The following is a 26,916-nucleotide window of genomic DNA, read 5'->3' as shown; positions in this document are numbered from 1 at the left end:
ATGTTACTGTATATACACAGGTTATTATGTACATAGTAGACATAAAACCCACTGGAGTAACACTTAACCCTCCCCCTAGCTTTGTTCAAAGTTGCCATGTTTGAAAGAATTCGTTCCCTCCTCACATTCGCTCTGTACTTTGGTTTATTGGTAAACAAGCCTGCATGTCTCTGCTCCCTGTGTCAAAGCTCTGTGTGAGAAGGTGAACACCCTGGAGACCAGAGCTCCTCGTTTCAAAACAATGAACTGGTTAGCAACGTAAGCTCACATAGATCTCAGAAGTTGATAAAGCCATGCTAAGGGTATGTCTGCTGAAATATTTGCAAACTGAGTATAAATCCTTGTTTTTAAAGTGTACCTATACTGAAGTGTATGTTTAGGGTCATGTGCTGGTCACTGCAGAGACAGGGAGACACACACACACACACACACACACACACACACACACACACACACACACACACACACACACACACACACACACACACACCTAGTGTGGTCTTTATGCCCCATGGCATTCCTGATCGCTCTCTAAGGGATGTGTTTTTTTCCCCTTGAACTCCATCCCCTCGTTCATTTACCTCTCCTTCTCATGAACACAGTACAGGCCTTGTCTTGGGAGCTTTTGAATCGGTTCCTGATTGGTCTTCTCAAAGCTGCATTCACAGTGGAGGAAAGAAGAAAACATGGGAAAAGACTTGTGTTAAATGGCTCATAACCTTCTTGTCCGGGCATAGCACAGCTGCTGCTCTGCCAGACCTGCGATGAATATAGTTTTTGCTTGTCTTGAGCCAAAACATTCCTTTAGAGCTCATATGTCTTCCGTTGAAAACACAGAGTTTGTTATAAATGAACACATGTCACACTTCTGCTATACCATGTTTTTTTTCAGTGTCAGTTAAGCTATTAGCTCCACCAAGGAGGTTATTTGTTATTAGGGGGGTTTTCAGTTTGAGAACAGGACTTATTGATTTCATGTTCATGTTTACACATAACCCTGCAATCTACTCAAATAGCCCAAAGTGTGTGCTTGCACTCAGATATTTTGTCAGAAGAAAAAATCCAATTGCAGAGGAGAACTCAGAGAACAGATGCACAGAAGCAGCATGAGCACAGGCAAAGAGCTGAAGCTGGAGCACAGGAAATCTGTCCAAGCTACAAAGTATCTGACTGCAAGCGCACAATATGAGCAGAACCATAGCAAATCTAAACACGAGCAGGGGCTATCAAGAGTGCGAGCACAGGGTTTTGAGTGAAAGCATCACAAAATCTGAACATGTAATCAATGTGTCCTGCTCCCAAACTGAAAGACCACGCTCTTTAATAATGATAGGAAAAGGCCAAAGTTTTCACCGCTGTCCATTTGTTTGTTGGTTGGTTTGTACATTTGTTTATTAGAAAGATTACACACAAACTTCTGGATTCATTGGAAGATTTGTGGAAGGTTGTTGTATTGTTTGAAGAACCCATTAAATTTTGGTTCGGATCTAGATCAGGGGGCAGGTCCAGGATTTGTTGTTATCCCTTTCATTAACATTGCAAAAAGAGCGCTTTGAAACAAATTACCCGGTCAATAATTCATGGATCTTGATGAAAGAAATCAGTTCTATGTAGGGGACTGACATCTGTGAGTGTGTGCAGTTTGGTGCAGCCTGATTGAATTTAAGGGGACTGTTGGGCCTTGGTGTTATTCATTATTTGAGCTTGATAAACAATACGTGACGAGACACAACATAGAGATAAGGTTATTTCATCTTTTCTTAAACCCACGGTGTTGTCTGCTCTCCTCGAAGTACATCGTCACTCTGCTGTACGTACAGCGGAGCAGTGGGGAGTTTCAAGCAGGCTATATTTAGGTCGCCCTTGGTGGATAGCGATAGGAGGACTGCAGAGGAAGGGGTGGTTAGGGCAGAGAGGACAGGACAAAGACATTCTCAAGCACATGTTAGTCAAACACAATTCTGCAAAAATAACCCACATATTACATCATACTAAATCAACACAAACACAACAGGCACTCAAGAAGAGAAAGAGGTGACAGAGCAAACCCGGCATCGCTTGTGATTATGTAATTGTGAGTGAACCACATCCTTGTACTCTTTAATTGAAGTAGGGCAGGAGGAGAACTCCCAGTAGCTCTCTCTGTCACAGTGCACATCAATAACCGACGGATTGCGCATCACCTCAGCCCACACACACAAGCACCCAGACGACGCACACTTTTGAGGTGATGCATGTCCTTCACACTGACGGGATATGTCACGTCTGTGGGGTTAGACAGGCTTACTCACTTCCCGCTCAACCAGGCTGTGGGGTTTCACGCAGAGGAGACAGAAAAGGGGGAGAAGAGAGAGGAGGCAGTGTCGCTATCCAGCTCTGCAGTGATCTGTGACGCTTGTGCTCTGTTGTATGGAGATCCCACCATGTCCTCAGCTCCTGAATGATGAGTGCACAGTCAACCAGTGAGTGAATGAGAAGGAGACATTGCTCCTGTTGCTGGAAAGAGAGGAGAACAGAGAAGCCAGGGTTGTGATCGTTTTTTGGAGGGGTCTCTGTCTCTTTAAGCTGAGTGTGTGTTGCTGCAGAGAGTGTGGGTGCTGCAGTAGGAGGGGGGAGCGTGAACGAGAGAGGATGAGGGCGCATTGATAACAGAGAGGAGGAGAGGAGGCACAAGTATAGGACGGCAGAGAATCTGGGCTCATGTCTGCATGCTGAAGTGGGAGGACGATCGGTCAGGTGCAGAGCAAAGGAGGACAGTGTGAAGTGAGTGGAGAGGTGCGAGCATTAAGGAACGTGTGAGGAGTACAGGTGGAGGGGTGGCCGAGCGAGTGGAGAGGGGGCTGTTTTTTCGGAGCGTGGCACCGGTGGCAGAGTGGCTGCGCTGGGATGGCCGAGGGGGGAACTGGGGGGGGTGGCGCTGGGGCAGTCCTCAGAAGGACAGGGGTGGCCGGGGCCAGGAGAGGAGAGGCAGCGAGGGTTACGCGCACAGGACAGTGCCTGCCGGATGGTGCCACCAGGCTCCATCCATGGCACAGATAGCACCTCTCATCCAGGGGCTGGAGGAGGTGAAGGGGGAGGCAGGCCTCGGGGTCGGGTCCAGGGGAGTTGAAGGCGTCAGGGTGAGCAGGACGTTCCTCGGCCAGGTGTCACTGCACCTGGAGGAGGTCAGGGGCGATCCGGAAGGGGAGGTCGGCAGCGCCTGCTTTGGACAGGTCTCCCGGCGGCTGGGGCGGCTCCTGAAGAGGCTGCCCAAGTCTCGCTCCTGGAGTGACAGCCTGCGGATCCTCCGTCGATCATCCTCTAATGGATCTCTGCTCGCCACCTCAGGTATGGGAGGAGAATGGTGTGTAAACCAGTTGTAAAACCAGGAAATTGAGTCTGAGAAGTTGTACAAGAATTCCTGATCATTTTGGTGGTGACGTGTGGTGGGACAGTTTGTTGGGATAAAAAGGGAAAGATGATGAGTAGACAGGTTGAGCCGGGCTGGCCTCAAAGGGGGCGGCTGTGGGCCAAAATATTTGGGTAGTGTGTGTTGGTCTATCTGTCACTCTTTGTCTATACCCCCTCATATCGGCTGATCCATCCGCCTGGCTTTTGTGTAACAGCACACAGTGTGGATGTGTGTAAGACCATGTGTTAACAGCGAGGACAGAGGCTGCAGCTTGTAAACGTTAGAATAGTCCAGTAAACAGGTCAGATGAAAGCAGCGGGATCTATAAGCGTATTCCTGCTCCAGACAGATGTCTCTGTTTCCCCTCCACACACACAGACAAACACAGAAAACCTACACATTATTAATCTGCTGAGAAAATCCTATGTAAGTGGATTATGATATTGACTTTCATATTTGTAGCAGGAATTTGAGATAAGAGTGAGGCTGCTGGAGGCATCATGGCATAGATTTTTATTCCCCACCTTTTCTCCAAGCAGATGACGGGCTAATGCAGTTTGTTTATTCTGTTTATTTAAACATAATGTAGCATTAGCATAAAAGTGCGGCTGTGATGCATGAAGTGAGGCAGGGAGCAAGATGGCCGGGTGCTGCAGAAGTATTGATCCATTTACAACAAGAGAGTGACAGCTGAATAAAAAAAGATGTTTACTGCAGCTCTTTTGTGTGCGTGTGTGCGTGTGTGCGTGTGCGTGTGCGTGCGTGTGTGCGTGTGTGCGTGTGTGTGTGTGTGTGTGTGTGTGTGTGTGTGTGTGTGTGTGTGTGTGTGTGTGTGTGTGTGTGTGTGTGTGTGTGTGTGTGTGTGTGTGTGTGTGTGTGTGTGTGTGTCCCCTCCTGTGTAAACCTGACAACACCCTGACCAAACATGAGTCAGGAGAGCTGCTCATCAGGAGGTCACCACTTTACCTGAGTGACATCATGCTGCTGCCTCAAACAGCAGCAGCAGCTCCTGCAGACAGATTTAGTGTGTATTTATAGACGGTGTTCCCTGTTAAGGGAACCCAGTTAATCCTTTTTAAGAATGAACCAGCCCAAACCAGATTCCTCAGTTCCTCCTCTGTTGCACCTTTGATCTATAATTATCCTCCGACAAAGTACGTCATGATCGTGATCACGCTGAAAATGAAAATTCCTCTCAAACGCTGTGAACTACTGAGAATATAAAAACTCGTGGCTGTTTGTGCAGCCGCTCAGATGTGGTTCAAGGGATTCGTTAGGAAGTTGTGCTTGTTGAGGGTCAAGACTAAACTGTTGTTATTGACGCACAAGTACATATTTCTTTTAGAGGATGCTTTCTACCATGGTCGGACAGTGTTTCAGTGTTACTGCATGTAAAGTGGAGGGGAGTTGTATTTTGAAGACCAAAATAACGGCGCAATTCCCCAGTTTTGATTGTAAAGGTCTATAAATTATAATCTTCATTAGGGGTATTGAGGAGTACAACACAGTATGTGATGAAAGTCCATTGCTCTGGGGGAAACTTCTAAAGTCTGAGAAAGTAACCCAGGGTCGTCTCATTAAGATTAAGTATAACCAAAGGCCTGTTTAGAGGAATACAATTCTTTCAGGTCCAAGTCTGTGACTGGTTCAGATGAGTTTTATTCAGTGCACGGTTGAGACCGCAGTGGTGGTTCTAGAATTCTTCTATACTGGGGGCCATAATGGGGCCACAATTAACAATGAGGGGCCAACATCCATGTACAGTTCCTGATTCAGTAAGGGGCACATTTAAGTCATTCCTTGTTTACTGTTAGCCCTATAGCTTTCAGCAAAGGCACACACCATTGAATATATTCTGAAAGTTGTTCATTATTCAAGCATGTTCTTTAAAAAAAATGCTTAGAAAATAAAAACATTTAACAAATTATTGTCATTGTTAGTGATGATTAAAAACAGTCCACTGACGGGAAAGGGGTACTTTAGGGTCCAATCAGTTCCAACCTGGCTCCGCCCCTGGAACCGGCTCTGGGAGACAGACATCACAACAAGGCAGTACAGTTCTGTTTGATGGTCACCATACAGAGTTAAGGTTTTATATCAATATATAAAGTTTTGGTTAATTAACAAACAAACACCAACAAAAGGTGAATACAACTTAGGAAGTCCTGGACAGGTTGATTTACAATACAATGTGCTCCAATCTCCCAGCAACCCATTTGGCCAATCCCCTCAACACCTCTGATAATGGGATATCTCTGTCTGCATCAGGGGGATTCTGGTAGATTTAATTCACACATAAGTAAGAAAGCTTTTTCAAAGGCTATCATGCCGGGAAAGTAGATCCAGAGTTTTACACAGGTATCTGTTAATGTAGAATAGTTTGTCTCAACACATGCAGATGCTTGATGTCATGTAGAAAAGCAGGAACTTGATATGGGTGCATAAAGAAACTGTAAAGAGAAAGAAATGAAACTGAAATATACATAATTATCCTACACCAGTGTTACACAACTTGGAATTTGAAAGATGTGTTCATTTGACCAATGTAAAAGGTGATGCTCTTGGTTGCACTATGGAAAATGTCAGATTTGTTTAGTTTTTTTAACTTATATTAGGAACCAAACTCAGGATATCTCTGCTGCTTTGATTCTGGCCAATCATTATTTAATCCAACCTAATCCCTGTATTACTACTTTATTAACTTTGATTGTCATGGAGATGGTTCAGTTGTCAATAGTTTAAAGTAAAACATTCTGTTTATGTGATAAAAGGTGGTTTTAAAATGAAGGGAGATATTAACCATAGATCCATACATTACTTTAAGGCCAAGAGACATGGCTGAAATCTCTTTAAGAAATAATGTAAGTGGACTTTGAGTGAAGACTTTTTTCTCAAATCAATTTGATAATTTAATTTGATTTTGCCTACATTTACTACATCGTTGTGTTAATGTCAGAATAATGTTTTCTTTACTATTTAGAAATTGACTTCAGATGTATCGCCTGCTCCATCTGCACAGATGGTCGAGCAGTTGGGATGTATCAACAGAGTGGTGGAAAAGATGGCTGCTGTACTGATCTACTTTGTCTGTCAGTGGAGGTTTAGATGAACTGACCTGTCATGTGTGACGTAATCACAAGAACAATGCATTCTTTATCATCGGATTAATCCCAAGAGGTTCTCCTAAAGCTAATTTTATAACCCACTGTTATGTGCAGATAACTCCAGAACGAAAGCGTAAAACACGTCTCTGTCATGTTAATCTGTTGAAACAGTACTGTGAGAGGAGCCAGGCTGGGCTCTCAGGGGTGAAGACGGTTGCTGTGCTGAGCACTTCGATTCCTGTGGGTGAAAAGGACATTGATGGTGTTGTTGAACGTGGGGTCTCTCGTGCCAGGCTTCCGAACTCAGAAATTGTAGCCAATTTGGAGGTCCATCTGTCTTATCTCGAGTCATCACATCGGTCCGACGTTATTGAGGTTATTTGTAAATATCCTGCCCTGTTCTCTGATGTGCCTACTTGTACCAATGTTCTCCAGCATGACATTGATGTCGGGGAGGCTGCACCTATTAGGCAACACCCTTACAGGGTAAATCCTGAGAAACGCCAGCTGATGAGCAAAGAAGTGGATTACATGTTGCAGCATGGCATTGCAGAACCTAGTGCTAGCCCATGGAGCTCCCCGTGTTTGCTGGTTGATAAGTCAGATCGCACACCTCGATTTTGTACTGATCTTCGCAAGGTCAACTCTGTCACAAAGCCTGATTTCTATCCTCTTCCCCGTCTAGATGATTGCATTGACAGAGTAGGGTCTGCAGCTTGTGTCACTAAGTTAGACCTCCTGAAAGGCTACTGGCAGGTCCCTCTTACTCAGAGAGCTCGTGAAATCTCTGCCTTTGTGACTCCAGATGACTTCTGTCAGTATACAGTTATGGCTTTTGGAATGCGAAATGCACCTGCCACATTCCAGCGGCTTGTTAACCTGGTGTTGAAAGGGGTTGCAGATTGTGAAGCATACCTTGATGACATAGTTATTTATAGCTCCACCTGGTCTCGGCACATAGTTCAGGTGGAGGAAGTATTTGGTAGGCTGGCTGCTGCCAATTTGACTGTGAACCTTGCCAAGTGTGAGTTTGGACAGGCCACTGTGACGTATCTAGGGAAGGTTGTTGGGCAGGGGGAAGTCTGTCCTATCGGCGCTAAAGTAGAGGCCATTTGCTGTTTCGGTGTTCCTACTTCTCGGCGTGAGCTGAAACGGTTTCTTGGCATGGCCGGCTATTACAGAAGTTTTTGCAAGAACTTTGCTACTGCGGCTGCCCCCTTGACTAGCTTACTTAGCCCAAAGGTCCATTTTGTGTGGACAGAGATGTGTCAGTTGGCATTTGAGAATCTGAAGGCCCTGTTGGTTAGTGCCCCAGTCCTGGCTGCCCCTGACTTTAACAGGCCATTTAAACTGGCTGTCGATGCTAGTGATGCTGGGGTTGGTGCTGCCCTACTTCAAGACGACTCGTCAGGGGTTGAGCATCCTGTTTGTTATTTTTCAAAGAAGTTTGACATTCATCAGATGCATTATTCTACCATTGAGAAAGAGGCCTTGGCTCTTATCTCTGCTCTGGACCACTTCGATGTGTATGTCTCTTCCAGTCAGGTCCTGGTGGTCTACACCGACCATAACCCACTTGTGTTCATCGGCAGAATGAGGAACTCCAACCACCGGCTGATGCGATGGAGTCTGTTTCTGCAGGGCTTTAACCTGGAAATAAAGCACATCCGTGGAAGGGACAATGTGCTCGCAGATGCCCTTTCAAGGTCATAAGTGTCAGAAGCATATGTGATGCAACATTTCAATTTATTTTGGTGTTAATTTGTTGTGTGTAACTTGGCGGTTGCCTAGAGCAACCGTTTTAAGGGGGGGGGTGTTATGTGCAGATCTGCTCCTTGTTTTGCAGTGCTCCTGGAGCTCCTCCTTCAGCCCCTCCTTCTCCTCGTTACCTGGCACCTGCTGCTGCCTTAAAAGCCTGGGAGGCTTCACTCATGGGGGTTAGCTAAGCAGGGCTGGCCGCATGGCTCCCTTTCACCAGTCTGATTACCATTCGTAACAATAAACCCAGTTTTCTCATATTTAATCCTTGTTTGTCTACTTTATGTTACTTCCGTCGAGCCGGGTTGTAACACCCACACAGTTAGAGCATCAGTCTGACATTTTAATCCAAACCACTAAAACTCAGTGATGACATTATCTTCAACTAAAGAAAAGAAATACCCCTTAAAACTTCCATCTGCACCAGTTGCAGCTCACTGGACAGAATAAGCCTTTAAAAAAAAGTAATTACAGCTCAGCTCTTGTCTTGTTTGTTCAGTAAAGTCAGGGAGCATCTGCAGCAGCACAGATGGAGGTGCAGACAGAGAGGAGGAGAGGTGATGAAGATGAACACTGTCGGTATCCAAATATGAACTTAATGTTCACACAAATACACACAGATGTCAAGATGAGGGGTCGGACTTTACTTAAGTTAGGGGAGATTTGAGTTCATTAAGTTTGTGTGTGAGTGAAGGAGCATGGTGATTGCCTGTGTGTGAATGTGTGTATGTGTGTTTGTATACTACTAAGTAAGAGAACATGCTGCTCCAAATGAGCTATGATGGGATCAGACTGCTTAACCCCTCTCCAAAGACCCTAAAGCTGCTCTTAATTCCTTCATAAGACCCCCAGAGCCCCCTTTAGGTTCATTAGTGACCGTGTTAATATCATCGGCCCAACATTATAGCTGCCTATCCCCTATTCACGCCCTCCCCCCTTCTCACACAGACAAGGAGAAAACACAATATGTCCCTAGGTCCCTCTGTCTCCTGACTATGCCTCTATGGCTGGTGCCATACAGACACCCTCCATGACCTGAGGAACACTGCTAATCTGTGTCTGTCTCTCACCCACTGTCTCACAGAAAAGAAAAACAACCACCCACATCCCCTATCTTCCAATTCCTGTCTTTTTCTGTCTTGCAAAAAACACACACAGCAGTCTAGTTTTAGTCACACACACACACATACACACACACACACACACACACACACACACACACACACACACACACACACACACACACACACACACACACACAGCAACATCTCAGGTTACAGGAGATAAAGCTGCAATGGGACATTTTTCTGGCTGCTTTGGCCTTCCAGGCAAGACAGTGATTTCAGGAGATAGAGACAGGAAAAATGACCATGGAAAATCTTCATTTCGCAGCCTCCACCGAGACATTGTGACTGTCCTAAATACGCTGTAATCGAAGTGCCTCCTTTCCTGTCTTCCCCTCGCAGCGGGTGTTATCGACCCAAGTGCAGCAGGGGAAGTTAACGCAGTCACTACTTATAGATCTTCACAGACTGTACTACAAGCTCCCTCCATCTCTTTCCACTGTGCTGGTGGAGACTCACAGTGCTGCCTCTGCCTCCATCTCTATCTCCCTGCATCATCGTCCCGCTCTGTCTGGAGGCAGTGTCAGCTGAAAAGCAGTCTTACTGGAATGATGGGACGAGAGACAAAGGGGGTGTGTGTGTACAAATCTTCTACCGTGAAGGAGCGACAGAGGCCGGTCTACCATGATAATACATAACACTATAGCTCTTCTCCTGTTGAGACAACACACACAGACACACACTAGACATTATGGCTCAGTGCAAAGATGAGTGTTTATGGCTCAACATTAATACAGTCGTCTCTTTGGTGTCCCCTTCCAGGGTGGCTCCATGCTTATTTATAAATGTTATGATAGTTCTACTTACAGAGGAAACACCACACTCATATTACATTTTTAACAGGAGCACAGTAGCTCACTGGAAATAGCAGTTTTAAAACATATAATTCAGACTCATGATAATACTGGAATGAAACTCATAGATGTGTACACACAACCACCAAAAGCCCAACAGTCCCATTTAAGAAAATCATAAAAAAAAAATGCAACTACTTTCACAGGCTCATACATATCACTTCCCTAAATGTGACTGATTTCTTCTTCTAGATCCATGCATTATTTCTGTAGAAATTCTTAATGTCTAAAATTTCCCGTTTTCGTGGAAATCCGTCCTGTTGCGTAATCCTGCTAACTAACAGTCTAACGCAGATAAAAGGAACTTCCTTGGTAAATTGCTTTTATTAATAATATGATGACATATATGTTGTGTGTAGAATTGTTTTAAATATATAATATTAGAAAAGTGAGAAACAGTTTACCTGTAGAAATATTTAGGGGTTAGGGTTAAGAATTAAGACAGATTGTGTGTGACTGTTGTGACCTGGCTCTCCAGCGATGACAAAACGTAAAGAAAACGGAAGGATGAAGGCAAATGGCAAGTTGTATATTTAAAATAAAGTAGAATAATTTAAGTGGGTTAGGTAAATTAGAGTCTCTAAATTGACCGTAGGTGTGAGTGAATGGTCTGTATATTGGCCTCTGACATGTACAGGCTGTACCCCACCTCTCGCCCAATGTCAGACGGAATGGGCTCCAGCTCCACCCTCGACCCTCAAAAGGATAAGCTGGATGGATAATGGATGGATGAATGGATAGAATCATTAACAGCAGACTGAACTAAAGATTCTATGGAATGTGGTCATCAGTAAAGTCAGTGTTGAAGTTGCGTGTATGAGTGAGGCACCATGAGTCGAGTGAGAGAGAGATGTTGGATGAATAAACAAAAAGCTACAAATGCGCTGTGAAGCTGTTAAAGAGTGTTCCAGACAGAAAAGGGCATTTCTTATAGGATCGGAGCACTGGGCCCAAGAGCTTCAAACCAAGCTTATCAAAAAGACTCTGCCCTAGAACCTAAAAACAGACTAAGGGACTGTCACAGTGACTCAAGCACATTCCCATGAAGAACTGAAAGAAATCATAAAAGGTATTTTCCAGTCTAATAAAGAATCAGAAGCAGGATGGAAAGAATGCACTTCTAAAAATATGTACATGCATGTGGAGTCTACACTTTTGGGGGCTTTTCTAACAAGACAGTTTCTTCTGTTCCAATAAGTGGACCTGAACTTTCCAATTCAACCAACTTCCGTATATGTTGGTATAACAGAGGACTTTCCACAGCAGAGCAAAGGGGAAGCCCTGCGAATACTGACATGTCCAGAGGAGACTTTTCTCTGATTTAAACCACTATCACACAAAAAACTGTGTTATTTTTGATGACCACTTCCTCTTTTCCTTTCTCTTTAATTTCTTCCCCTGGCAATTCTTTGGGATTGTAACTGTCAGCCTGCACACACTGACCAATCAGTTTATTAGGAGCACCAAACCATCACTGAGCAGTTCCTCATTTTGCTCTATGGATTCCACAAGATGTTGGAAACCTTCTTTTAATATTCCACGCTCCATGTTGACATGACTGCATGACTGCAGCCAAGTTCCCCTTCCTCTACCCCGATCCGGGGCTGGTGGCTGGGGAAGCCCCTGAAGTTCACTGGACTCACTGTCATGTGCATGAAATCAGTTTGAGACGAAGTTAGCTTCACTGCACGGTACATTATCATGAGCCGTTAGCCACCATGAATATCCACATGGTGAGCAACAATACTCAGATTGGCTGTGGCATTCAAATAGTGATTGGTATTATTAAAGCAACTTTTTAAAATGTGTTTAATAGTACACTGAGTTGGAAAAGGGAGAATGGTGCAGCTTTAATTCCCACTCCTCACCCCGAATGTCTGTTCTTGCTCTGTCTAACTTTCGTGAGTGGGAGCGATCTCCTACATTATGTTTGTTTTAGTTTTTTTTCGACATGAAAACCACTTAAACACTGGGACACAGACCCTCATAGAATGTATCATCATGTGTGGCTGAGGAGGGCGCTGTTGCTCAGTAAAAGCTACATTGTGTTGCTTTTAGCCCAACGTGTGCCCAGAGTGATGTTATTTATATTACCGTAGCTTTAGTTAACTCCAACCTGGCCGTTCTCCTCTGAAGTCCCTCAAGGTGTTTCGACAGACCTGCTGCTTACTGGATGTTTTTTGGCGCCATTCTTTATAAACTCTACACTGTTTTGTGGGGAAATCCCAAGAGATCAGCAGAGTCAGAAATACTCAAACCAGCTCGTCAGGCAACAACAATTATGTCACAATCTGATGTTTGATGTGAACACTAACAGAAGCCTCTGACCTACAGTACATCTTCATGATTTTATGAATTGCACTGCGGTGACTGGACGGATGATTGAATGATTACGCGACAAGGTGTACAGGTATAAATAAATCTAATAAATTGCTCAGTGAGTGACCTGCTGGGTCACTCCATCATCTGCTCATTAACAGTCACACATGCCTGATGCAGCATCTCGAGGAGGTACATCTGATCCTAGTTTCTGTGACACAGAAACCCTGTTTCTTATCAGTGTGGGAGAAGTCTGGATCCAAGGTGAACCATGACTAGCTGACAGCGGTGTATCATACTGTGGGTGTGGAACAGGAAAAGAAAGGGTTTACACGCCTCTACGTTGCTCCCATTTTCCCTGTAGTTTTCCAATTCCTGTCGCCCAGATGAATTATCAAAACAAAGGCTGAGCAGCCAGGGCGGTCTCTAAGAAGCCACCACCCAACACAAACAGTGATTTCTGATGTGAGAAAAAAACGGTCGAAGAAGTTTAAAGGTACCCTGTGGAGGTTTTTTTCCACTTGTCGTGCTTTGGGGCATTGTTTATAAAAGTATGTCCCATGTCCTATGTTTACCTTCATTATACAAAGCATAGACTGAATATGAAGATGGACGACGCACCTCCACTTCCTCCCACTGTCCAGAAATGAAGCTAAAATATCCTGGATATGAACGCTGCTATCTTGGGTATCACAGAGAGTAATACCATGTCTTCACATCCAACTCTTGGCCAAAAAATAGCATATTTCTCAAAATGTCAGGCATTTATTCTCAATAAGTGAAATAGAGGTAAAAGCACAGTCTCTGATGGAATGAATAAAGCGAGGACAGGAAAGGAGTTTCTCTCTTCCCTTCCCTTCCCCTATGTGTTTTCTTTCCTTCTCTCTTTTCGCACTGACCTCCAAACTGTCACGAGCAGCGTATCCCTTATCTGAACTCTCTTTCCTCGACACATCTCTGCTGTCAGCGAGGCATCAGCAGCCCTTCCCCTTCACACCCTTTCTCCCAACATGTCTCTGGACATGTCTCTACAGTCTGCCAGCCCTGTCCTGTCTCTCTCTCCTCACTCCTCCTTGTCCATACTTCACTAATCAGTCTTCACTATTTTCCAAGGTGAAATAGACGAGACATTTATTTCCGTCAACCAATCCAATCTTTGGTTATTAAGCATGAATTTATAGCTAATTATTAACAATAAAATTCTTTCAGTGACCTTATTTAAGTACAGCGCTACTCTACTCAAGCAGCTTGTTGCCATGGTTACAGTGCTGATGCTGATGCAGTGGTGTCCCTCTCTTATAAAGATACAGACAGGGACATTCATTTCAATAGACAGGAAAACAACCAGCTTATTCTGACAACAGCAACAAAGAGATGCACCAGAAACAAATGTGTTTCCTATGAAATATTTATAACTAAACAGAATAATAACTAAATGGTTTCATGATTTTATTCAATCTTGCCGATTGCATGTTGCCTACAGGGTTTTATTTAAGAAGCTTTCCTTCTTGAGGTCCATAAAAAGGATCTGAGTCAGAATTCCCCCCAAACTACAATCCTCTCTCTGCCCATCCGGTTTTAAAATCTCTCTTTTCTTCTTCACGGATTACTTCAGCAACTGAGAAGTGAGATTTGAGGCTGCGTGTCTCAGTTGAAAAGCCCCTGCTACAATGAAGTGCACAAGGCATAAACAAGCCAATGATGTGGAACCAACTAAAAGTTAAAGAACAACAGTGAATAATTTTTTAGGGGAAGCACCTAAATATTTTCCTTTTTAAACGGAACAATATTTGACCTTATCAGGCCTATTTGTTTTAGTCATGTTCTTTGCTCCTTGTACACTATGTTTGTTATTAAATGTGTAATATATTATATTTATTTTATGATGGGTAAATGGATGTTAGGAAGGTGTAATATGGAGGTTAAGTTGCTTGGTTAAAACAGGTATTTCATTTATTTATAACAATACTTGAATAAGGTGTCTTGTGTGTGCATGTAATTATATAATTTATATCATTACAATTATAATAAATTCAATTTTTGTCCCTTTACGCACAAACATGTGTTGACAGGTGTGATTTGTCAAGGTCTGTCTTTGCAGTCTAATTGCTTGAGGATGTGAGTGTTGCATTGGCCACTAGAGGGAGGTAGTTAACCGTGTAAAGGCCGTGTTGTGTGTCTGCTCATATTTGATTAAATCAGAATTCTTCATTTCTGACTAACACACATAAAGGTGACTGATCAGCATTATGCTCGCTAACAGGTGATACCACAGAGGTGTGTGGGCCACAGAGCTTTTCAGTGACTGCTTCTGTTCTACTTTGTGTGCTGGTCTCTCTGATTCATGTGTGTTCATCTTCCTCAGACTGCAGCTACACCTGTCACCTGGAATGTCAGCGTCAGGTCCAGCTGGACTGCAACCAGAGGGACAGACAGGGTGAAAAAACTCCTTCTCCCAGCAGCAGCCGCTCCTCCACAGGCCCTCAGCACAAGGTGAGCACGTCAGAGGCAAATTACATAACATTATAGGACTTGGGAAAAGGGTCTTTAGGTTATTTCTGGCACACTTTCATTGAACGTGTGTGTGTGTGTGTGTTGCAGAGGTGTATGTGAGTCAGGGTTGGGTAATGTCAGGGTTCATTCTGCAGCGACTCCTCAAGCCTACACTTTTACATAACCATCCTCTTTCACAACAACCTTTCTCACCTCCTTGACTGTCTACTTATAAATTTATATACGCACTCATTTGCTTTTTGTGTTCACGTAATGTTCTCTGCTACGTCACTTCAGCATCTAATGTGTGACTCCCTCTCTCCTGCCTGCTCTCTGCTCTCTTCTCTCATCTCTCTGTTTGGAGTCTCTCCGTCATGTAGAATTTATTCAAGCAGTGGTGGATCCTGACATCATCACTTCCTCAGTAAACTAATTAGATTAATCACTATTCTGTGTAGGGACCTCCATCAGATACTCTCAGATGTTTTTATATGCTAATTTAATATTTTGGCTCACTCAAAATCTAAAACTCCAGCTTTCCTCCTCACTGTATAAGCCACTATATATCCAGCACATGATGGGAACCCCATCGTATGTCTATACGAATACACATATCGTGTTCGAGAGAAAACTGGATGTCCATATGCAGCTGGTGTGCAGCAGAATGTTGGCAGCTCCTTTATGGCCAGGAGGCAGATATCACAAAATTAGACCTCTGGTCATGAGCAAGGTGCTACTACGCTTCTACAGAACGAGAACAAATAACACTGCTTTGAACCACATTCATGTGGACTGTGAGAATTGGAGCAAGTGCGGAGGAGGATATACAGTGTAAATTTGACTAAATGTATTTCAACAAACATCTGAGGAGCCGCTCACTCTATAGTTAGTTTATCCAAAAGCTTCCTCCTGTTTTGATTATACAAAATCTGCAGGAACACAATAATGGCACATGTGTTATCTTTAGCGTAACCACTGCTCCTCTCAGTCGGTTTAATGACCATGTAAGATGATGAGCAGGAAGTCAGAATTAAGTGAGTGTTGAGGATGTCTTGTCTCGGAGGTATGTAAACTCAGACTAAGGGCCTGTCTCTCTCCACACCCCTGTTTTGTTCCATAGAGTGCAGTCCTAGTGCTGCAGACAAGAGGACAGCTGACAGTTTGTTTCCTACGGCCCCCTCTCTGCTCTTTAGTCTGTTTTATAGCTGCGGCTCTGTGTGTTTGTGGGGGTCGTTCAGGTCCCACAGACACTGCTGCAGTAACAACGCACATGCAGCAGACTCGCCCCACACCATTGATTTGAAGCCAGCAGAAGGGTTGTTCAGTATGCATGCATGTGTGTTTGTGTGTAGTGCTCTGACCCCTATACCCCCCATGCACGTTGCCCTCTCCCATGGGGATTACACTGATGGAGGCAAGGAGTAAAGCTGCAGGTAATCTCTCTTCGTCTGACTCCTTCCGGGGAGACATCAGATGAACACAGAGACACTGTCCCTGCAAGCTGCAGTTCTCCAGCAGCATGTAGCCTTACCTCCATGTCTGAGCAGACTTTAAAAATCGCATTACACACACAAACACACATGTGCTGACTGACGCACGCACACACAATCAATCTCAACTGTGAATGCAGCATTAGCTGCTTTTTTGACAGGGGGTCACTGCCAGAGTCAGAGGGCAGATTGTGGGGTCAGAGTGGGGTTAGAGGTCACTCTAATCTCCATCCTGATGGCAATCAGTCATTATTTTCTGAATCTCACCTTAAGCGCTGTGAGCGTACCCCTCCACCGACAACTCAGCAGAGGTGGTGCAGCTGCTTCCGGGTTTTTCTGTACTGTAACTGTCCCTGATGATTTCAGTGTTGACATCCACATTATTTTGTGTTACTGCGTAAAAGCCACGTGTTTGTGGTGGTTGTAAATGATATCTAGTCCTTTGGATGCTGCAGCAGAATGCAGCCATCTTTCACAACCTCTGAGCTGCTTCTTGTCACCGCTGCTCTGATGTATGAATAACAGTAGCTGCAAGGCTTCATATCTCTCACCCTTACCTCTCTCTCTCTCTCTCTCTCTCTCTCTCTCTCTCTCTCTCTCTCTCTCTCTCTCTCTCTCTCGTGTGTAAGAGGAAGTGGTCATACTCTGCAGAGTACACTCGCTTGCAGAAAGAGAGAGAATGGTGGAGGGAGGAGGAGAAGGAGGTGTTTGCTGGCTGATAACACACAGATGGTTGAGCAAGGCTGCAAGCGAGCGAGGGAGCATAGCGGGAGAGAGAGGAGAGGAGAGAAATAGAGCGAGGCTGAGTGGGAGGCATCTGTCTCGTGTATTGCCAAAGCAACGGAGAGAAGAGTAGAGAGGAGGTAGAGCGGTGCTGCTGAGCGTCTTGTTGCTGTGGCCGAGAGAGCTTCTGCTGCTGCTTACTCTGGACTCATGGGACGAATGGATGCTCACACAGATAAATGCCATCATAACTGAGCTGCTGCAACCAGGACTTGAACTGAACCTACAGCAGTGCAGTGGCTCTCCACAGAGACACAGAGCCAGACAAAAGCAGGATGTGGTATTGCATGCATGCTTTTATGAGCGTTCGTTTGCAGGTGTAACAGGTGCTCTCAGGTGAGCTGGGTTAACTTGAAACCAGCCTGTAAACTGACTCCATGATGGCCGTGTGTGCCTGTGTGTGAGATGCTCACATGCTGTGTATGAGTGTGTAGCTGCAAATGACCAGGTGCATCTACTGCATGGTGTGTGACAGCGTGAGAGCACGCACACACACATCAGGAGGAAGTGACAAGTCTGTGCTCGCTCTCGGATTTCCTGGTCCCCTCTCCTGTGGCACGCATAGCGCAGAATCTGAGCCGGGTTCACCTGTCTCGCCGTCACAAGTGGGACGTAAACTTTCTGGATGCATCAGCAGAGGAGCGCTGACTTTTTCTGGATGAGCAGAGGACAGTTGGATGCTTGTAGACTCTGATTTGTCTGAGTGTCAGCATCAGCCCGGCCCCTCTCTAGATAAACCAGCACTTCCTCAAGCCGTCAACGTGCCGATCGGGCGCCGTACTAGTGCCGGTGGCCAACTCTGGACCGCTCCATGACTGTCAATACAGTGCCGACCCCCTCCATGACCAGCAGTAACAGCATGAGCAGCGGGTACTGCAGCCTGGACGATGATAGCGAAGACTTCACTTTCTTCACAGCCAAGACCTCGTTCTTCGGGAAGCCCAAGCGTGCAGCTAAGGTACAGAATCAGGATCGCACTCTGACTCTCTGATAATTTACATAGTAAGAGTTAGACAAACTCAGGTGGGTCGGACGGTTGATGTTTCAGTTGGGCCATGGGGCCATTTATACCAAAAAACATACAAGCAGAAGTGTGGAGAGGAAGTGGTAGAGTTCATGCTTAAATAGGCCTCTAGGTGTGTGTGTGAATGTGTAGGAAGGGGGTTTCCATCAGGCATGGGTTTTGTAACATTGATCTGCCCTCCTGCCAGCCTTTTGGCCCTGTTTGGAGACTGAAGAGGTCTCAGGCGGAAAGTCAACAGAGATCATGTGTTTGCTGTATTGTAGCAGAAATGCTAAGCTAGTGTGTGTGTGTGTGTGTGTGTGTGTGTGTGTGTGTGTGTGTGTGTGTGTGTGTGTGTGTGTGTGTGTGTGTGTGTGTGTGTGTGTGTGTGTGTGTGTGTGTTTTCCAGTACAAACTATAAACACTGACCTTATCACGACAAGTAGACCTCATGGGGACCTAATGAGGCAAAACATAATTCCTGAGCTCCGGGTTAAGGTTAGGGGTAAGATGTGAATTGGTGTTAGGTAAGAGTTAAGGTTAGGCATGAAGTGGTCATGGTTATAGTGAGGGAAATGGTTTTGTTTAGGCTGCCCACAATGCATGGAAGTCAGTGCAAAGTCCTGATAAGGATAGCTGCGCAAACCTGTGTGTGTGAGTGTGTGTGCAGAGCAACTACTTAACTGTAGCAAACCATTTTCCCCAGTTACCATAGCAACTCATGGTTTTGTTGGCAACCGCTCGGCACTTCTTGAGATTTCGTTTTGCTCTACTGTACATTTGATTACTACAGTATATACTGTCGTGTATCTACAGCGTGCACATTGCTGCTGGCTCTGCAGGGCTTGTTTGTTGATGGGTCTCGATGCACATCAGGTGATTCAATGATTTTCTGTAGTGAAAGACGGACAGAGACAGATGGAAATGAGGAAAGTGTTTCCATGCGCACACAGAGCCTGGGGTTGACCTTCTTCAAAGTACAAAGAGATTTGCATTCATGCAGAACAGGATCAGCCCTGTTCCTACTGTCCTTTTCCTGGCAGTGCCTTTGGTGTCTGACTTGGAGAAGGCATAATCTCTGAATAATTGACCAGCTGTGTTGTCAGCTTGTGGTGTTAGGATTGCCGTCACACTAAGACAAGAGGGTATTGGGGTTAGTTCGTCTGGGCTACCGGCTCAGAAGCTGCCAGCTGATGGAGACCGATTTCCCTGGCACCACACAGCCATAGGAATATCCCATGAAGTATAATAAAGCTGCACTATAAGGTGCCGCGCATGGGAGGGAATTGCTCCACATCCTAAAAGTAATTGAGTTGTAGCCCTGCAGAAAGTGTCTGTTCTTTCCTCTGTTTTGAATATGGAAAAGAGATATGCAAACAATGCGTGTGACATCCTGTGAGACATTATCCTGTTTTTTTTGTGTGTGAAAGACATCAGTGTTTTAAGTCTTTCCTGCATTAATGTCCACAGACACACAGGGAGATGCTTACGTTCATCAAAACAGTGGAAGGGGAAGTCAGATCCTCTTTTCTTTATGAATTATTTCCAGAGCTGAGCCTTTTGCTCCAGATAAGCCAGCCAGCTTTAATGTGTTTTGTGTGTGTGTGCACGTGCATGAGTGTGCCACTGTAGAGCAGGAGGGTACATGTCATTTTCTCTGGTCTGCTTTTTGTTGCAGTGAGAAGGAATGAGGTAAATCGCTGTCAACTATAATACACATTTTCATATATGTTGGATGCATGCTCAAACACTCGAGGAACATAGGTAACACAGTTGACTGTTTGTCATTGAGGAGGACTCACTACAGCACTTATGAACTGTACAGTTTTGAAGTGCTGGTACTTACAATGATCATTTCTATTCTTGTACAACTCCACTCCTCTTCACATCAGATGGGATCATGATATTTTATCTCCACTGTATTTTAAAGAAGTAGCTATTCCTGTTGCAAATAAAGATTTTACATACAAAACAAATAAATCATGATGATAGCTAGATTATAACACTGTAAAAAGTAGTTAGATTAAGCACTGGGACCAGATAATACACAACAAATTACAGATTTTTCACCGTCAATTATATTCTTTATCTTTTATTTGCTGCGGTTTTGCAAAGAGTCAGAGAATGTTTACCACTGTGTGTGTGTGTGTGTGTGTGTGTGTGTGTGTGTGTGTGTGTGTGTGTGTGTGTGTGTGTGTGTGTGTGTGTGTGTGTGTACTGCTGGCTCAGAACTGAGCTGTGAAATAGAATCAGTGTGTGTTCTGGATTGTGCTTCTCCTTCTCGACACTTGACCCAGTAAAGGCGTCATGCTTGCACATGTTATGAGCGTATGTGCATATGTGTTGGGTCTGTGTGTGTGTGTGTGTGTTTGTGTGTCGTATGCATGTTGATTTATGATTGTTGCATTCTGTCCACAATTTTTTTAGCTTTAATTATTTGATTGTTGTTAGTTCAGTTCTGGCAGAGCTCATCATCATCACGTCCTCAGACTTACAGGCCAGTGGTAATAGATCCCTAGAGTCTAGTGTTTCCTGGAGATCATGATGTCAACACGTACACAAAGACACACACACACACACAGACACACACACACACACACACACACACACAAACACACAGTATTTTAATACTGACTTCTTTGCAGCGACATTTCAAGCAGTCGTATGACCTCTGCTGTCTGATCTGCGGTCAGAGTGAGAGCATCAAAACTTACCAGTGTCACCCTGAGGGGGCAAATTCGTGTGTGTGTGTGTGTGTGTGTGTGTGTGTGTGTGTGTGTGTGTGTGTGTGTGTGTGTGTGTGTGTGTGTGTGTGTGTGTGTGTGTGTGTGTGTGTGTGTGTGTGTGTGTGTGTGTGTGTGTGTGTGTGTGTGTGTGTGTGTGTGTGTGTGTGTGTGTGTCCCTTATGTAACAGCCCTAGATATCTCACACATTTAAGCTGCCTTGCATCTCATCTGAGTCACATTAAAAAGGAAAACATGACATGGTCTTGTCTCTGACACCTGTAATATAATATACTGTATAAAGTTAAGTGACAAAGCAGTCAGTGGTTACACTTACAGATCTGTGTCCTTTGAAGTAAAGCAACATGATAAAAAGAATAAAGTGGGATCTCTGAACTTTTATGAACACTACAAATAAATAGTAAACTAAACATTTGTTGTGAATTTGGAGCAGTAATGACATATCTGAAGAATATGAAATAAGGTTTCACACTCAGTTACTGTATCACTCAGTTAATACTAATGAGTAAAAAGAGAACATGGGAACAGATGATCTGCTGGAGGGAATGTGAAGGAGTTTTAGTTTTATCACTTCATAAATCAGTGTTTTCATGTTGTCACCACAGAGCAAACAGCTTAAACTCCTCTGTTTTTACATCTCTCTGTTTCTGTGCCGGGCCGGTCATTGGCTCCGACATGACCAGGTCCAGTCAGGGCAGTGTCTCAGGACTTTGTGGAACTGTAAATGGCGGAAACTGCACTATTGTCCCGCTCTATTGTCCCTCTGGCCACTCTCACTGGTATGCAGAGAGGGAGGGCAGTGCCTCTGATACATTTAGAAATTTGTATACAAACACAGGATTTCCTGCAGCGTTCTTATGACTTTGTTGATTTAGCCTCAGAGAAAATGTAGTCACAAATCAGCTCCATCTCATACCTAAGGTTCCCCTCTCTACCCCACATTGTACCAGTCACACGTGTTCTGATGTCCAGTACTTTCATTAAGATGTAATGTGTAATATTCCTTGATTTCCAACAATTTTTCAAACCCAGAGAAATCCCCAATTTTATTTAACGTAACAAGCTGTGTCGTATTTGTCGCCTTTTTAATTACATTATATCTGTTTAACCCTTGAGTTTGTTCCACCTCATCCAACTTCTGGGGCAAACAACGTATGAAGAATTAGAAACCCACTGTCAGCCAGTTAGCCAGTCGGCTAACACTTTGATCCATGAACTTGATTTGCACCTGAGTAGCCACAGGTAGATCTGCAAATCCCATGATCCCACACTGCTTCAAAATGTCATCACACTAGGTCTTTGTTGTCTTTTGTTTCAATTGAGAGACTCAAGCAGCCAAAGTTACACATTGTACGTTTGTGCAGGTTTTTATTTTGTTGTGATTAGATGAAATCTGGTGCAGTCAGTGACTCTCTGTGAGAAGAACCAGTCATGACCAGTCATATTCATATTTGCTTTTGTCCTAATTAGAAAGGATTTCAATTATTTATGACCGTCAGCATCTGTCACTGCTGTTTCACCTTGATTGTTAGACCACAACTGCACAGATGATTGGATGATGGTTAGTGCTGAAGAGAGTTAAAGTAACAACAGGACTGAGAGATGTGGCAAAGAAAATCCCCGTTATTACAGTTTTTCTCCAAACAGCAGCTTTGAATTCTAAATGTTACAATGTTATCTCCTCTTTTCGCTGAATGTCCACCTGCGTGAACTCGGCTACACTTGTGCTCTGTGTGATTTATTTCCACAAGTGGCCACAACCTATAGGTGCACACAGCGCACACACACAGACTTACACACACTGCATCTGTGTTGAATGAAAGAGTGACTTCATCACACAACCTGAGGACTCCCCTTCAGGAACCATCCCTGTCCTGCATTCTCTCTCTCTCTTTCTCTCGTTCTCTCTTTCTCTCTCTCTTTCTCTCTCTCTCTCTCTCTCTGCCCCAGAAAAATGCAAACGAACAGGAGAAGGGAGGAGAAAAAAAGCTATTGTGAGATAGCGACCGTGCATCCCACTGTACTATAAATAACCTAGTCAAACTCTGTGTTGCTAAGGCTGGCTCAGCAGCCGCTCTTTCATCACTCCTTACCCCTTACTCGTTTCCTCCGCTGCCTCCCCCTCTTTGACTCCCTCCCACTCATCCTCATTTCATTGCTGCCTCCCTCACTCTCTTTTTCTTTTTCTCTCATTCCTACTCACAGCAGGAAATGAGTAACGGTGAAAGGGATGCACCGCTGTCGATATTCTGAATGATGCTGAATGTGGGGTTAGCTCCATTCACAGGGTTTCCTGTCCCTGTACAGAGCTGCAGAGTTGTGAAGGGGAAGAAGAATCCTCCTCAGCTGCAGTCAGGGCAGCGGCCTCATATTCTGAGAGTGGCAAAGATGGATGATGGAAAAGTGTTGTCACAAGTAGTTGAGAACCACATGGTGCAGCAACCAGAAAGTTTCTTTAAAGGGGTTCAAGGTGTTTGCTGTTTTTAGATGTAACTTCACTAACTTGAGCAACATGAGAAACACCATTTGTTTGCTACATCACTTGTAGTGGGGGAAGTAGCACCATCTGCTGGTGATAAAAATAAAACAATCATACTACTAACTAACTCTGATCCTTCAGTGCTGACATGTTCTCTTCTTCCTCTCATGTTACAGCAGAATGAGACGAAGGAGGAAGAGGCGGGAGGGACGAAAGAGCTGTCGGTGGAAGAGGTGCAGACCAGGATAGAAGAGTATAACGCTCAAGTCACTGAAAATAGGATGAAACTGGTGAGTTCTGAAGCTGGTGTTTGTGTATTAGTAGCAATGAACCTGGGTTTTCAGAGCGTCCTCGCTTTCTTACTTTATACAATAGAAACAGGAAATATAGCTTGTAAATAATGTAGCATGCGGTAACAATGAGTTATTGCAAAGATGAAAAAGGCAAGATATTAGTTTGAGTTTGAATTTAGGTGAAAAGCTCAGTGAAATAACCATTTAAGATGCATAAACATAAAGTCACTGTGATATACAATAGAAGATAATACATGTATAATTCTTGTTTGTATAATATGTATATTACTTTGAAGGAATAGTTTTACATTTTAGGAAACGTACTCAGTTACTTTCAAGTAGATGAGAAGATGAATATTATACCACTTCCATGTCTGTGCAGAGACTATGAATCTTGAGGCAGCGGCAGGTTAACTAAGCCTAAAGACCGGTGTTGTGCCATAGTAAGCACACCTGCAGGTCTGTGCGTGAAGAGTAATCACAGGTTTGGGTCAGGGTTCAAATAAAAGTAGACATTGGTTTCATCTTCCACATAAGAAATGTTGTTTGCACAACATTTGTTAAGCCAGGCTAGAAGTTTCCAGTCTTATGCTAAGATAGCTAACCAGCTGCTGGCTGTAGTATCAGTAAAGTATTATTATTAAATGGTAAATTGTCTGTATTTATATCGTACTTTCCCAGTCTTATCTAACTCTCAAAGCACTTTACAGTACAAGTCCCATTCACCCATTCACACGCACATTCATACAGCACTTCTATGTGCCGCACACTGTCGGCACAGCTTCAAGGAGCAATTTAGGGCTCAGTTTCTTGCCCATGGACACTTCAAAGTGCTCCATCTAACTCTCAAAGACTTCTTCTCAGTCCTGCTATAGTTCACATATCAATGCTGAAAGGCGCCTCCACTCTCTTACCATCTCCCTCTTTCTCTGTGTGTGTGTTCCAGGTTTCAGAGGGATTCTTCACAGGTTTCATTAAGGTCCACCTGAGGCTCAGTCGACCAGTCACAGTCCCCTCTGTGGCAGCGGCAGGTTCAGAGGGAACGCCCCGGCAGACGGCCGGTAGTGATCGAGTGACGTCTGGGGATCAAGAGGAGACGGACTGCGGTCAGAGTGAAAAGAGAACATCCTTCTACCTACCAAGCGACTGTGTGAAGCAGCTCCACATCAGCTCTCTGACCACCACCAGAGAGGTCATCCAGGCCTTGCTGAAGAAGTTCATGGTGCTGGACAATCCCAGCAAATTCGCATTGTACAGGCAGACGCACCGCGACGGACAGGGTGAGGAAAACAATCCCCTGCTCATCTGAATCAGAATATAAAGCGACAGCATGGAATAATGTGTTTATTCTCTTTGTGTGTGCAGATCTCTTCCAGAAGCTTCCTCTGGGTAAGCGTCCTCTTCTTCTGAGGTTGGTTGCCGGGCCTGAACCAGAGCAGCTCAGCTTTGTCCTGAAGGAAAATGAGACTGGAGAGGTGCAGGTGAGAAAGCGCAGAAACATACGCAAACAGGCAAAAGTTGTAACGATACAAAACTATATTAATCTGCTCCTCTCATATTCTCCAACAGTGGCATGCGTTCTCTCTCCCTGAGCTACAAAACTTCCTGGTAATCCTGGAGAAAGAGGAGGCGGAGCGCGTGCGGGCCGTGGGGCATAAATATGCCATGTACCGACAGAAGCTACAACAGGCCCAACGACAACATGACCCCTGACCCCCTCACCTGTTACCTTATGACCTCTATTCAGGGAGAGACTGACGCAGCCATCTATTCAGAGACTGGAGCCGGAGCTCAACTTGTGTGTCCCCCCCTCCACAGATACACACAAACACACAGTACATCCATACACACACACACACACACACACACACACACGGATGTGCACACTTTCTCAGGACGTATACAAACCCCCAACCCCCCCACAAGCTCCATTCTCTCCCTGAGGAGAGAATCGGGGGTTGACAGCGGCGTGAGACTCTACAGGGTGTGTGGTCTGCTCGCTGGTCGGACATGTAGTGTTTTTATTGCCAAGGACACAAACACAAAGTTCCAAACACTTTCTGTGTGTGAGACTTGAGATTTCATTTGGGACTGATGTGAATCAATGGTGTTTTTGAAGACTCCATCTTCTTCTGCTACTGCTGCTGCTGCTGCTGCTGCTACTGCAAGTGTTACTTATGCATGAGTCTCTCAGCTCATCCCCTCTGCACATAGTTAGAATAGAAACAGAAGGCATGATTACTTTTTGCTGCATCTGTGTGGGATGGAAGGACAATCATACTGTGTGCTTCTCTTTTTTTATCAGAACTGGTGTGCATAGGGTTCTCACAGGATGTTATATTGGAATATGTGTGAATTTGTGAGGGAGGGGTTTACGGTGAGGTACTTGCCAATCTTGGAGCCCATTGGCTATCGAATGATGACAATTTAAGGCCTGGTCACACATATACGCACATAATGTGAATATCACAGGTCAAAGTTCACCAAAGTTTAACTACATGCAAAGCCACACTATAAGATTTGCTTTACCACAGGAAGCAAATGGTCTATTCACCTCCTCACTTACACCGATTGAAAGCAAATGGAATGTTCGCCACTGAAACATTTGCATGTGTGACCGCTCTTAGCTTCTGGGGGCAACGGACAATATTTTGGGGCGTCTGGTGTAAACAGCAGATATCTGGCCGTCTTCCATTCACTGAACACTGTTTACAGTGCGACACGTTTCTTTTATCACACACGTCGAAAGTTTCTTCTCAACCAACACAAACAGTGATACATTTTGTAGGTCCAGACAACATTTGAGCTAATCTCTATTATAAATTTAAAAAAGCAGAGAGCCGACACATTTCAGTCAAAGTGTTCAGTTATTTTGCTCTTCACACGGGCTGTTTACCTGTGGGCAACGAAAGCCTGCTTAATCCTGATTGGTCAAACTAGAGACACCAGAAGGCTTCTAGCCCCAAAATCATGGCCCTCGCCCACGGATTCTGCATATTCACAAGCAGAATCTGTTTATAGAGATTAGGTTGTGGCTACCAGTGCTTCACCTTAAACAAAGGGTAGGAAGCAGACAGCTGT

The 26,916-nt window shown here is 44.5% G+C and overlaps 1 protein-coding gene across 1 annotated transcript in view; it reads left to right on the top strand.

Annotated features, from left to right (window-relative positions):
* Positions 1–26,534, top strand: part of rassf5 (Ras association domain family member 5) — a 30,403-nt gene extending 3,869 nt beyond the window's left edge. The window contains exons 2-6 of the mRNA XM_034586502.1: positions 14,916–15,043; positions 23,719–23,832; positions 24,782–25,115; positions 25,201–25,316; positions 25,405–26,534. Coding sequence (XP_034442393.1) covers positions 14,916–15,043; positions 23,719–23,832; positions 24,782–25,115; positions 25,201–25,316; positions 25,405–25,548 — 836 coding nt within the window. The 3' untranslated portion in view covers positions 25,549–26,534. The remainder of the gene's footprint in view (positions 1–14,915; positions 15,044–23,718; positions 23,833–24,781; positions 25,116–25,200; positions 25,317–25,404) is intronic.
* Positions 26,535–26,916: the final 382 nt, after the last annotated feature.

Source organism: Hippoglossus hippoglossus, chromosome 5 (genome assembly GCF_009819705.1).
Source record: "Hippoglossus hippoglossus isolate fHipHip1 chromosome 5, fHipHip1.pri, whole genome shotgun sequence".
In the NCBI taxonomy this organism is placed as follows: domain Eukaryota; kingdom Metazoa; phylum Chordata; class Actinopteri; order Pleuronectiformes; family Pleuronectidae; genus Hippoglossus; species Hippoglossus hippoglossus.
The sequence above is the reverse complement of the archived record's forward strand: the minus strand, read 5'-3'. Positions and strand labels throughout refer to the sequence as shown.